This window comes from Larus michahellis, chromosome 13, assembly GCF_964199755.1.
Source record: "Larus michahellis chromosome 13, bLarMic1.1, whole genome shotgun sequence".
Classification (NCBI taxonomy): Eukaryota; Metazoa; Chordata; class Aves; order Charadriiformes; family Laridae; genus Larus; species Larus michahellis.
This window is the reverse complement of record NC_133908.1, coordinates 2,756,563-2,770,304: the sequence shown is the minus strand read 5'-3', so window position 1 is coordinate 2,770,304 and position 13,742 is coordinate 2,756,563. Positions and strand designations below refer to the sequence as shown.

Genomic DNA, 13,742 nt, shown 5'->3' with positions numbered 1-13,742 from the left:
TGTTGTATTCGCCAGCCTTTCTACAGTTACATGTCTCGAAGGATCTTCTTTATAGGGATGTTGTCCTTCCCCCCCTTCATATTCAATTCAAATGGAGTTTCTTCTTTAAGTCAGGGTTTACTTAAAGCAATTATACATCTGCTCGCTTGGCTTTTATAAATTACTACTGATGATTAGGTTCCTCTGTACCTAAGAACGTCGTATGTTTGGTTTCAGTACAGAATGCCTGCATTTCTTCACCTTCTGTTAATAAACAAATCTCCCTTTACTTTTTTTTTTAATTTTATTTTTTTAAGCACGTTCAGACAGTAAAATTGCTACTTTCTTTTCTTCTCGGCAGTGTTGACAGCTGCACTGATGGGCGTTTGTAGTCAGAGGTTAGGTTCCCCCTGCAGATACCGGTCTCGGAGCATGCATCTGGTACTTGTTTGCGCCGTGGTGTCGTTACGCAGTGGATCCCGTGGTGTCGTTACGCAGTGGATCCCGTGGTGTCGTTACGCAGTGGATCCCGTGGTGCGACATGTCCCTAACGTGTTGTGAGGCTGTTTTGCTGTCAGACCAGCCCTGTGTGAAATGCCAAACGTGTGGCTGTCCTTGAGACCGTGCGGTAAACTTGCCTTGTGTCGGTGGTCATCATCTCGCCTCACAACTCGCCCTGTAAAACCACACCAAGTGTGCTGTGAGTCAGGGTGATGTTTTATTGTGCGTTGTGTTAACATTTTTATGCTTGTGGAAAAGGCACTGTGGTTTTGCTGCTGCTGTTCGTAGCTCTGAAAGCTTCCCAAGTAAAAATAAACAGAAGAGATTCGGAGTCAGACTACCCTTCCAAAGGCCTAGAAGTATAAAGGTATCTACTTTTTCTTTCTTCAGTTTTCTTTGACAGAAAAAACAGTGGTAGACTGCTAGTTAAGAGCTTGCATAAGTGGAAATTTAAGGTCATGCGTCTGCTGTGCCATGGGGATGGGTCCAGCAGATGCCACATGGAGTCCTGCACCCCTTGCAGACTCGTCTGGGAATCAGCCCTCCGTTCTTCTCTTTACATTTTAACTTCCGAGGTTTCCTCCCTCCCCCAGTAAGTACTGTCTTCTTTCCTGGAGATTTTATTTTCTTGAGTTAGGGCTGGTGAGATTCATAGGCTGTGAGTGCCTCCATAAATCTGCAGATTAATGCTTTCTCCCCTTTCAGGGTGGAGCGCACCTGGCGCAGGTGGTATTTCTCCGAGTGATGCTTGATAAAGGCAATGAGAAACAAAAGAGCTTTCTAAATACCCTGCACGGTAGAGGAATCATCTGTTTTAGAGATAGAGATACATTTTCATTCTTTCATACGGAGAAACTAAATGCACTGAAATAATTTTCACACAGTTGTCGTCGTTCTGAAGGAGTCTTACGGCAGCACTCTCGAACAATTTGGGCCTTCCAGTTTAAGTCATTATGAGCAATGTACAGACATAAAAGTAGCTGCTACTATATGGGAGACTTCTTTGTTCTCTAAAATCACCTCCCACACTGCTTTCCTCTTGCTCAAAGGTGACCTGCAAATGACTTTTTTTAAAAAAATATGGGCTTGCCACTCTTTTTAACTTTGTAATGATGTGTGAAACTCGCCCGAAAGGCTTGAAAACACTTTTCTGCACTTTTTAAAACTTCATGTCAACTCTCATCTAATTTGGGTTTTTGTGCTGAAGGGCTTGTGGGCTATTCTCAAGGTATTTATTATTAGCTCTTGCATCTTAATTCACTGTGCAGACCTGAGGAAACCAAAATATTAATTAGTAATGAAAATGAAGAAAAGTTAACAAACTGAACTCTTAAACAGCCTGAATCGACCCCTGCCTTATTTAATTGCTGTAATTTACTTGTATAATGGCACAGCTTTGATAGGTTTCTCCCTCCCCTCCCAGTGATTGAGAACCTGGATGTAAAACAAAGCAGTAAAGCAGAAGGTGAAAATACTTGCCTTTTTTCCTTCAACCTCCCCGGACCCTTTGTGTTCTCTTTGCACATTCTTGTCATTGTTAAGAAGTAATAAGTGTCAGACCTCCTTTTTTTTTTATTTTTTTAATTTTTTTTTTATTTGAAGTGAGTCACCTTTAGGAGGGTTGCAAACCGGATGACTTCATGAGTTCAGAGGGGTCGGATGACAAACTACAGGAGTTAGGTGAGGTTGTGTTAAGTGACAAACACCTTGGCTTTGCTGTCGGCTTGTGAAAAAGAGCCTTTCAGGTGAAACCAATAGTAGCAGCTTGATACTGACTCCTTCTGAAAGCCGCTTTTCCAGCCTGCCTGACCATTAAGCTATTGGTTTAGCTGCAGGTTTTGCTGGATGCAGGGGAAGGCGTTGCTGCAGGGAGATGTGCTGTGTGTATAGTGATGCCCGGTGTTCCGAAGTCGCAGTAGTTATTTTTGAGCTTGTAAAGCCTAACTTTCTGCTGAGGCCGGACAAACCCGTCCTTCTTTCTAACCTCAAACTTCTTGAACGTTTCATTTTTACTGTTTTCACAACCTACCAGCCTCTGGGCTGTTGCCCTCAGTGCCTAGAGTTCAGGGGATACTTTTCCTCTCTGCTGTTCGCAGTGTGTTGCAGTTTGTGTTCCTTCCAACGTGTAAACATATCCATTTACGTCATCTTCCAATGGTGTCTTCTCGCCTGTATCTGGAGCCGTTGTTTTATTTGTTGCACTGTTTGTCCTTTATGAAATAATAGGGCTGATGGACCAGATCCTTCCCAAATTGCATCATAATTCCTCTTGATTTCTTTTGAAAAAATACTTTTTTTTTTTTTTTTTTTTCCCCCCCTCCTGCCATGGCATTGCCTTAGGCGATACTCACACTAATATGTTTCCTTGGTCAGAGCAGCTGGTTTAATTAATGGGCCTGGGCTGATGCAAGCCACTGGAACCTTGATCTAAATGATGGGAGATTCTTGGCCTTAAAAAAGAAATTACTAGAGAGAGTTTGGCTTTCTCTAACTTCTGCTTTTGTAAGTGTTCATTAAAATGTTTTGCCTACCATATAACCCTTTGGCTTGTTTCTGTTCCCTTGGTATGACATTTGCATGTGCTTAAAATTAATAAGAAGGTGAGGCACGCAGAAGTACTCAGGATGGCAAAATGTTAATTTTGTTACAGAGAACAATGATAAGCTGCAGAAGAACTGCACGCTATCTCCGGCAGCTTAACCCACTTTCCAGAGCTACGATTTCCTAAATGAGGCCTGAAGAACGAAGGTAGAAGCTTTCAGCAGCTCACTTTCTGTGAGCATCGTCCACAGATGGACGTGGGATGATGCATTGGAAAGTCGAGTTCCCAGCAGAAGAGTTTGGGAACCGATCACAGGGATGCTCAGAATGCATTTCCTACATGTTAAATCTTAAAGTGTTTCTAGATCGGTACAGATTAGTCACTTTTTTCATAGCTGCACTCCTTTAGGAAGCAACCCAACATAATGTTTGGATGGAATCAGGGATATTACTTTCCTACTTCACATTCTTCTGTCAGTGCTAGGATTGCTTCAAACGCCGGTTTTGATTTACCCTCATCAGGGTGGGTTTTTTTTGTATTTTACGGTGTAGCTTTCTGCCATGCTGTGTAATAGGAAGGATTTTTCTTTTTTCTGTTCCATTTATATGTAATTTTTTTGTCATTGTATTCTATTTATATTCCTTTCTGCCATATAAAGTAGTTCTTTACACCATCGTTGCTACTGGACTGTTGTTTCCTGATTATTTCCCTTAAGGAATCCCTTAGCCAAGCTACCTGTTGGTTATGTATGTAATGGCAAAATCGGTGTCTCTAAATAACTGTAAATGAGAATACAGGAAGGCTCGGGAGCTTCCACCTCTTTCATCCAGCTTTACTCTGTGAGGCATCCAACACTGCGGTAAATGGATCTAAGCTCTCCATTATCCCTCACTTAAGAGAAAAGTCGTGGGTCTTAACATTGAGTATAAAGATGGTCATAGAATCCATTGAATTTCAGTAGTGTGGGTTGCCATTGAGGTATCTTCCAACTTGCAGTGTTGTTGATGAAGAAGAGGTTTTGAAATTGAACATTATGAATTACCACTGTTTTACTTGAGCCTTACGGAGAAGATGAAGCTTAGGAGCAATTGGAACCAGCGTTCAAAGGCGTTTGGGCTTGGGTTTGCATGTTTAATTGGACCTTATTCTTAAGCCTACTGAGGGGGTCTCTGACTAGATACCTTAATTAGCCACATGAAGGACTGGTTAGTTGCTTTTGGTGGAATAAGGATGAAAGGTCTGAGATGCTTCTTGCAGCAAGACAATGCAAAATACTCATTATTTTACTTGCTTATCAACAGGCATCCATTTAAACAGAGCTATAGCTAGAGACTGTTACTTGAGCAAAATTCCTACTGACTTCAATAAAATGCATTGACATTGTAAGGACTTCATAATAAGATCTTTTGAGTATTAACAGATGGTCACTGACTGCCTGAAACAAAGTTGTTGGGGTTTTTTTTTTTTGTTTTGTTGGTCACCGCAGGTATCTGGAAACTGAACAGACTTTGCCTTCTGGAAATCAAACCTGACTGTGAAACAAAGGTTTTTCTTTCTCCTTCCTTTTTGATTTTCTTGCTACAAATTCTTTAGAGAAAAATAGGCAAAATGTAAACTGGTTTCTGAAGTGTCTGATCCGAAGTCTTTGGTGTTCAGACCAACGGAGCGTAGTAAGACTTGCCCTGGAGTGGTGTGCTTGAGGCAGCCCACAAAATGGACCGAGCCCGGCGTCCTGTTTCAGCAGAAACCCAGCAACGCTCTGGTCGACCCGCTCGTTTGAAGTGCAATTCTACAGTGCCAGCAGTGAGCAAGCCATGAAGGAAAGCAGTTTGTCTTTGCTGCTGCCATGGACTGAATGAACAGAGTCTCGACTGTTTTGAAAATGTTCCTGTTAACAGTTTTTCTTTTGTGTATTTGTCAGTTTATATATTAGTTGCAGTTGTACTTTGCACAAACACTAATTAGACAGCCATCAACACTCAGGGCCAAAGGCTTACTAACAATGCAACTGTGATAGCAGTGTCTTAATTGGTTGAGTATAATTGTCATTAGGCAACGATAAAGACATCTGGGGCTCTGGAGAGAGATCAGCCTCCCCCTCCTCCTCTTCCCCAAATTTGTTCTGGCTATTGCCATCCAACACAGTTGAGCTTTTTCAGATGAGATTCTGTGTTTTTTGACCAGTTTCCTGATGTTTTTCTCCTTATGAAATCGTCTGCCTCTTCAGCACCACTTCATTAGAGCTGTGCCCAGCCTCCATCCCTGCTTCCTCCCACATGTGCTCTGCACTTCACCACCTGCTTCCCAGCCATCGTGGGACATCAGCAGCTTTTAACCCCCGGCTCCTTCTCCTTCCCTCTTCTGCTTTCACTCATGTGAGAGGGCACCAGGAAATTGTTCATCTCATTATGACATTACTGCCAATAAAAAGTAGTTGAAATGCTTTTAATTAGTGAGTAGATATTTTTATTATAATATGTTTGTAGGTACCATGTGAATTTAATTTTTTTTTCAGTTTCTCTATACCTTTCCTATTGTTCCTATTCCTAGGGACCTATTCCTATTTCCTGTTCCACCTATTGTTCCTCCATTTCAGCAAATTTTTTGTGTTATCTGTAAAGCTTAAGCTGAATTTGCTGACTAATTTTTACAGATGTAAAATATCTACCCAGAATTGGAGAACTGGCTTGTCAAGGAGAAGTATAGTTAGGAAAAAATACAGCTCTTGTCTTTCTCCTGCCGCTACTTCTGATGTGTGTACGCTGAAATGTTCAGAAGAACGAGAGCAGAGTGAAATATAAGTCCCTCAAAGAAGCTGAGTTACTTGGGTGGAGAGTCTCTGTTGGCCACCAAGAGGAGGGTGGCTTTGTCTGGTGGATGGTGAGAGAAACACGTGGATCCAGAGCCGAAAGCCAGGCACCGCGTGGACCAAACACCTTGGGAGGCAGCAGGGCAGGGGTGTCTGGAGAGGAGGAACTTGGGGGGTGATAGCAACAGACTCTTTCTTGTTGCTCCCTGTTGTGTTCGGGAAGGCAAGACTTTGAACAGCCTTTCTAAATGAAGTAAATCACGTATGGTCTCTAAATTTTTGCTTTTTTTTGCTTTGAACTGGAAAACTCGGAATTTGTAAGTTTTGGGGTTGGGTTGGGTTTTCTTTGCGCAAGTGGCTTATATTGGATGTTGGAGTATTTACCCGCCACTGCAATAATCATCTCAATGAGGGGGAAAAAAGCAGCTGCTGAACGCTCTTGGTATTACAGCAAATAGAATTTATTTGTTGTTATATTAAACACTTGTTTTTCTTTCGCTCCAGCAGAAAGCTATGTGGGCTTCTCGTGGCCTGCTCGATAGAAAATTCAGTAACTGAATGAGGTTGGAGGACTGTGCCTGTTCTGGGGCAGAAGACTTAAATCTTGGGTTCTTTCATTCAGGAGCCGGTTATCCAAACAAATTTTCATGGCCAAGTATAAAGGCTGCCATAGGAAATGAATAGAAATACTGAAATTATCTAGAAATAGGTTCTGTACAGTGCAGGGTGTTCGTCTCCTCAGCCATCTATATTGATATGGCAGATTTGCCAATTATCTGCAATAAAGCAGCCTTTTTATTTTTTTATAGCAAGGCAGTGCTTTAATAGTTTAAAAGCCTTTTGTTGTGGTTACAAATTGAAAGTGTTTTGCTCTTTACAACAGCATTAAAAGCAGGGAGTTGAACCATTAAATTTTTTAGTTCTGAATTGGCTTTGTCTGTGTTTGAAATTCTTCCAGTTCAGTTCTGGTACAGTCCCAGTGTATGCTGGAAATGGGCACGCGATGGTGATGGCCAACGGAGTGTGTTGTCAGCTGAGGAGACGGTTTATATTTCCCATTTCCCTGTGCTGGTTCCCTGCCCAAACCTGGACCTCCGCTTATGTTTCCAGCATGGTCTTGTAACATCTCTCCAAACCCTTCAGGTTTGCCGCGTGGCACCGAGATGCTGTCGTGCCGCTCTGGGAAGGATGCGGGTGGTGGTGCTGAGTGAGAAGTGGGGTAGGAGGGATATGGAAGGGATGGGGGCAAAGATGCCCTACTGCCCTACTCCCTCCTCTTCGCAATCAGCGTAAAGCACTTGTCCTATCTTGCGGTGCACTGGTGGGATTTCTGGACAGACATGAATGAAAGTAGGGTTTGGTAGGTGCTCGCAGGGTTGTCCAATGACAGAACTGGAATGAGCACTATGACCAGGATCCTCTTGCGGATTATTCTGTAGCATCTGTGTGAACCCACTAGAGCGTACCTGAGCTACAAGTAACCAGCTCTTGTGTTCCAGCAGGGGTTGGTTTCCTTGCTAGGGGCGGGAGAACAGCACGGCTTCGTGGTTTGGAAGTGAAAGCTCTTCAGCACGTATCTGTCCATCGTTGGAGAGGAAGGGGGCGAGGATGAGGAGACTGCAGGCTGGTCTGATGCAGAGCCTACCAAGCAGAGACAGTACAGGTCCCACCACAAACACATTGGAATTTGAGTCAAATTTATTTCCAACTAAGGGTCAGAAACGTTTGGTGGTTCTGTTCCAGTTTGAGCTTAGCCATAGAGGTGGTTCAGGCTCTTCTTCATGAATAAAGAATGGTTCAAACTAAATTTTGATTTGGTTGAATTCAACCAATGACTTGGTTAAAGCATTTACTGTGGTGTTGGATCTTTAATTCCAAGGCTGCGGTCCATGTTATTTTTTATGGATGGTAGCATGTCTTGAGCCCTGGTTCTCTTGTATTTCGTGCTGTGTAGAAAACCCAGAAGCAGTGCACTTGGAGAATTAGACAGCCCTGTGGTTTTTCTCTGTTCCTGTCATCCTGTTTTCTCCGTCTATTACTCTTTCTTTTTACAGTCCTGGACTGGACTACGTGAGAGCGAGTATATATATGCACTAGGAGGAGATGCTGTTCTTCCTCGCTTATTTGGGGATGAAAGTGAATTTTCTGTCACTTAGTTCTGTCAGTTCTACCGGTATTTTATGTCTCCCTTGAAACTCACTTTTCAAGGTCGCTTAGTGACAAGAGAATTTCGGCTTCCCTCTGGAGAATAAATAATGTGCTACTCTTTGCAGTCAGAAGTTTGAAAACGTGACCCCAGCCAACCCAGACATACAGGGAAACGAAGAGCAGCTCAAAATTAAAATGCTTCCCAAACTTATGTCTGTTTTGAATGGGGCTGCAACAGATCTGTACAGTTACCTGTCCCGTTGTGTTTTATCTCCAAATTTTAAAATGTATCCAAAATGAGCACTTTTCAGTTTCATAAACTGAAGATGTTTGTTGTGGACTGATCTGGACTGTTTGCTGAGTCCAACGTGAAACGTTTTGCTTTGGGGGAAGCTTCTGTCTCGATCTGTTCTTTTTAAATAGTGCTGCTGTAAATTGGAAAGTAAAGCAAGATTCCTGGAGGGATTTGGGGCTCACTGGCAGAAGGAGGAAAAGGAAGAAGTGCTGTTCCCACCCTATTCTCTCCCATTTTCTTCTGTTTTGCCGTGTAAAGCACTGCAGAGGAAGCCAGGTGACAAGGACATGGTTTTCCTTTCTTTCTGATTCAGTACAGAGAACTAATGTGCATCTCTTTCTGCTTGACAGGTCTCACCGCCCACTCAGGCACTTTAATTAGTTGTAGAAAGTGGAGCATTTTCACTCGGAGATGTTGGAAGTAATCGGCCCCGGAGTACCTGTAGCCCAGTTGCACGGTACTCCCCAGAGACCAGGGCAACCTGGGTCGAAGTCCAACATCTTCTGAACCTTTATTAAGCACTTTCCTTTGCTGCCTTTGTAAATAATTATTTTCTTATTTTCCTCATAAACGTGGGACAGCCAGATTTCTAACCGTTAGACCTTTGAGGCTTATGACAACCATTCTTTTGAAATACCTTTCCCCTAAAAGTCACGATATGACCACAAAGCTGCCAGAGCGGGAAGCATCCTTCATTTTCCAACAGAATCCAAGTCTTGGGTATGGATATCTGAGACTGCTTGACAGTGTTAATTGTCACAGGTCTGTCAAAATGTATCTTAAATAATTATTGAACTGTTCCAAGTAACTATTGAACTGTGTTCTTTGACCAGTCGTAGAGGGAGCTTCTCCTCTACTTTGCCTGCAGTGTTTTTTCCTTCAATAGTGTGTTGTGTGCCCCAGCATAGATGGCACTGAACAGTTTCTGTGTCGCTTGCTGTGTTACAACCTTTGTTAATTCAGATGTATTCAGTATTATCTGAGATGTTTAGTTCTATTATTTTATTTTCTCATTGGCAAACTGTAGTTTGATGTTAAACTCTAGTTTTTCTGATGTTTCAGTGAGAGAGCCTTCTGCAAAGAAGGCAGCACTGCCTTAATTCTAAAGACAACACTTAATGGCATTAATTAATTGTGTTAAGTCTTCAGAGATGTAGGCAAATCTGATCTGTTGATGAGGCAGTAAGAAGCTTATTTCTATACAGAGCAATAGGTGTATGTGTGTGAGCTCTGGTATGTATGTACATAAACGCTCTTGTTGAACAGTCTGTCTTTGGCACAACCACATGTTTTTAAAAACCGCAAGGAAACGCTTTGAAGTTTTGCCATGATGTAGTTTAGGCTTATTACTGATTACCTTTTTTCCCTTGAGCCCTTGCATTCTAGTTGTAAAGCTAATATCGATAGCTGGTAACCTGCGATAGCGCGGTCGTGTCGTTCCTGTAGCTCCAGTTTACCTGCTGTCTTAGTAGATTTGATGCTACAGCCAATCAATGGGAATAAAATAAGCAAAGTTGGTGGGCTTGTACACAGAGTTTGTGAACAGAAGGAGAATCACTCTAGGAGCCGTAAATGGTGTTAGGTTTTAAGACGCTTTTTGTTTCTTCCTGCCCTCTTCTGCAGCTACCTCTTTTCAGATGTTTCGGGATGAATAATAGCCTTCTTTTCCAGATATACATCAGGAGAAGTGAGGTTGTGGGACACTCGCACCTGGGACTACACAGCCCCCATCCTGGAACCAATGCACGGTCCTGGTGATGCTGGACCTCAGCCACATGTCTCCTTTGTGAGGATAAACAGCTCTCTGGCTGTAGCAGCTTACGAGGATGGTAAGTAACCACAAGTCTCCTCCCTATTTTAAAAAAAAAAAAAAAAAAGGCTTTACAAAAATGAAGCAGCTGTGCTCAGCTTTTTGTGTGTCTGTAATCCTGTATATACACACACATGCACACACTTGCTTTTATGTGCGAAAGTTGGCCAATAACCCTAAATGCATTAGGAGGCATTGGAACATAGCACCCATTAAAACTGATGTTTAATTCCTACTGGAACTGCTACACAAAGCTTGAGTGCCAGGCTGTAGTCCAGCCAAACTATCTTAAGCAAATAACTTGTTTTGCTATAAAAATATTAAATATTCTTCCACCAGCCTTCTCCTCTGTCCAAAACTCCCTTGGGGTGCTGTGAAGCTTTGTTATGGGAATACTGGTAAACTTGCATGTCTGATTAATCTGTGTCCTCTCTTGCTCTTGGCATCGTGTACGGATACACGTTTCCTTAACTGAAGCATTGGTTTGCAACGGTGGATTATTATGTACTTTGATATAGAGAAATAAAAACTGTGACCTAATATTTAATGAAACCCTAATAAAATCCTGGTTATATGCATTGTTTTAAATGTACTTAGATGTTTTATGTAATGGGAAACAAGAGCCAGAGACCAACCGTACATCTACTGGACGTGGGAACAGCAATTAAAAAAAGTCAGGTTTGGATAGCGCTAGCCGATTGGGATTGGGATCCTAAGCCGAGCTGCTCAGGCAGAACTCGGCTCCTATCATCTTTCTTTAAAATGTATGATTTGACACTTAAAAACCTCTCCTCGGGTATGAATAAAGAGCGTTTTTAAAGTTAGGGAGCTTTGTACACGTACCATCTTTGATCCTGGCATTTCTGCGTGTGAAAACAATTGAAGATGAGTAATCCAAACAAGAATTGTCTAATCCATATATTTTATTTTAGAAATAAATTAAATCCTTTATATATGAAAACAACTGTTTTAAGGTGATCAACATCCTTAGCTGATTTTCTAGCGTGGATCACGCTAGTACGGTTTTCTGTGGCTAAAATTTGTCGATAGGCAATGTTTTCTGACAGCAGCAAGATGGTATTACAGAATACTTATTAATACTATTTACTTGAGTCATAGGAAATTATAACACGGTGATAGTTTTAAGTGTTGGCTTTTTGTCCAGTGTGCCAAACAATGCCTAGCAGAGGGTCTTTGTTTGTTTTCTAGTCTCCGGTTGACTAATCTAATAATTTGTCTAGGGTTGGTTTTTTTTCTGTCATATTCCTTGTTGTCAGTCCTGTGTGTGCTGTGACTAAACTAGTTTGCATAAAGCTCGGCGTCTTTTATTCTTTTGGGTAGAAATTTTAATGGGCTCTGTGATATGGCAGTTACTCTGATTTGAGAAGCCCGGTCAGAATAGATTAGTTTCTATGTGAATAGGGAATTATAAAGACTGATTTTAGAAATGTTTACTAACTGGAATCTGAAAGTGTGTATTTACAGTTTGGTGGAGAGAATTATATTAAACTTGGGAAGGGAGAGGACAACTTTGAAGATAACATGTTTGATTGTTCTTTGTTGTACTTTTCCAGCTCCCTTTTCTCTTTGTTTGTAAGTTTGACTAACACAGAGAAACCATCTGCTAGTGTTGGAGGTGGTGCTGTCAGGCAAAGAGTCTAGACTTCTCTGTCGAATCCCTGGCTAGCAGGCTCGTTCAGATAACATCAGTTTCTCCCAGTTCAACAGAGCTCACGCAGCGATGTCCTTGGCATCCGATCACAGGGAAGAGCTAACAGGCAGATCCTGCTCGCGCCGTGCCTGCCTTACAGCGCTGTTTTGCTGGGTCGGTAGTAGCAAACGCTTCCCAAGGCATACGAAATACAGCAAGGAGAAAGGTTTGTCTTACTGGGATGCCTGCATCCAAGGTGAATTGTAACTCCACGGTGCCACTGAAGAAAAATTGAATTGTGACTTCTGGTGAATGTTTCCGACGGTGTCAGCCTCTGAGAAACAAGCTGCAAGGAGAGGTAAATGAGAGAAAAAAATGTATGGAGAGAAAATGAAGTTCCCTCCGCCCATGCCAGTGCTCAGTGGGGGCACTGTATGTACACCTGGGGCAACGGGACTTGGCAACTTGATCCACAGTTGTGATTTTTGAATTCCAACCCACTGGCCTCATATTTCTTCTGCCTTGTTTCCTATTGTCAGCACTGGCAGTCCTCCAGTTTGATTTTACCACTAATTGTGTTGCACGTTACCGAACTGAAATGAATCAAATCAAAATGCTTTTCCTGGAGCATTAGATAAAGCAGGCGAGGGTTCTGGGTAATGAGCAGATGCTGCTAATGCAGGGACAGGAGAGGCCTTGCCAGGACTCCATCTGCTCCATGCTTGCCTTGCTTTGGCTGTGAGCCACAGCTTTGGGGAAACAGCAGTCTACTTTAGCCATCCCTCTCCCCCCCTCCATCCTCCGGAGTCTCATAGTTTGACTTGAAAACAATGTGCTGCAACAAGAGAACATACTTTTTTTGGTGTTTTCTTTTTTTTTTTTTTAAATGCTGTGCCTCATACTCATGTAGGCATGGTGGGGAGATGCCGCACTGTGCCCATTCGTGGCTTTAAGACCCGTTGAGAAGAGTTAGTGGTACTTCACAAGTTGCAGAGTAACAACTTGGAGCAAAGGAAGGTGGTTTCTGCAGGGATCAGAAGCGCTCTTGCTTGTTGGCAGGCTCCAGGAAGGGAATTTTGGCAGCGCTACTTTCTGGGACTGGAAATCTGCTGTCTTGTCCATTCTGATGCCCTTAAAGCTGCTCACAGGTATTGTTGTCCCTTCTGTGCCCTCTTTGCAAAGACAGACACGGAGTAACGTGTTGGGTGCTTTCCCTGAAGTGCCAGGACATGCTGTAAGATAGCAAGAGCAGGGAGACAGGCTGGCTCGAACAAAGTTTTTGAAGAAAACCGCGTGTAGCGGGCGGTAGTATATTTATTCCCATCAGATTCAAGTGGCTGTGGATGCAAAACTTGCTTTGGGTAAGTGGTGTGTGATTTTCCCATCACGGGCAGGGAGGTTTGCCTCCTGACTCCCCAAGTTGGGAACGAAATACAGAGCTCCCTGTCTGGCCTTTTCTGAGGGCGCTGTACAGGAACGGTGGATTTGGAAATCTCTATAAGAAGAGTGGTGGAGATAAAACCTGACAACGCTTGGTGGAAACTGCAGTGATAATGGCAACGTAAAGGCATGACTCTTACGACTGAGGTTTAGTCTCTCGCTGTTTGCTATGGTAAGTAACTTGCCGTACCCGCTGAAAGTTGAGAAACAGCATTGCAGTGGAAACAAAATGCAAAATTTTAGTTAATAAGCACCAAGCATCTTCTTAGGGTCAAGCTGGCTGTGTGTCGGTGGTCCCTGCGACTACAAGTGTTTTTGGAAGAAACTCAAAAATCAAGATAAGCAGCTTTTGAGACTTCAGACCGGTGCTCGTTTCCACCTGTGTGGTATGTTAACTGTCTGTACTTCATGGAAGCATGATGTTCCCTGAAAATTGTAAGGAAATAAATTAATGTTCCCAGCTTAGAAGAGAAAAATACACGTAAGAAGCATTTTCAAAAGGTGAAAAAGAATTTTGTTTTGTTTAAATCGAGGTAGGAAGCGGCAGGACTGTGACCCACAAACAGG

General features: G+C 42.6%; 1 protein-coding gene across 1 annotated transcript in view; it reads left to right on the top strand.

The window, feature by feature from the left end:
• The window catches only part of FBXW8 (F-box and WD repeat domain containing 8), a 52,295-nt gene that overhangs the window by 14,778 nt on the left and 23,775 nt on the right, over positions 1 to 13,742 (top strand). Inside the window, exon 5 of the mRNA XM_074606011.1 lies at positions 9,946 to 10,103. Coding sequence (XP_074462112.1) covers positions 9,946 to 10,103 — 158 coding nt within the window. The remainder of the gene's footprint in view (positions 1 to 9,945; positions 10,104 to 13,742) is intronic.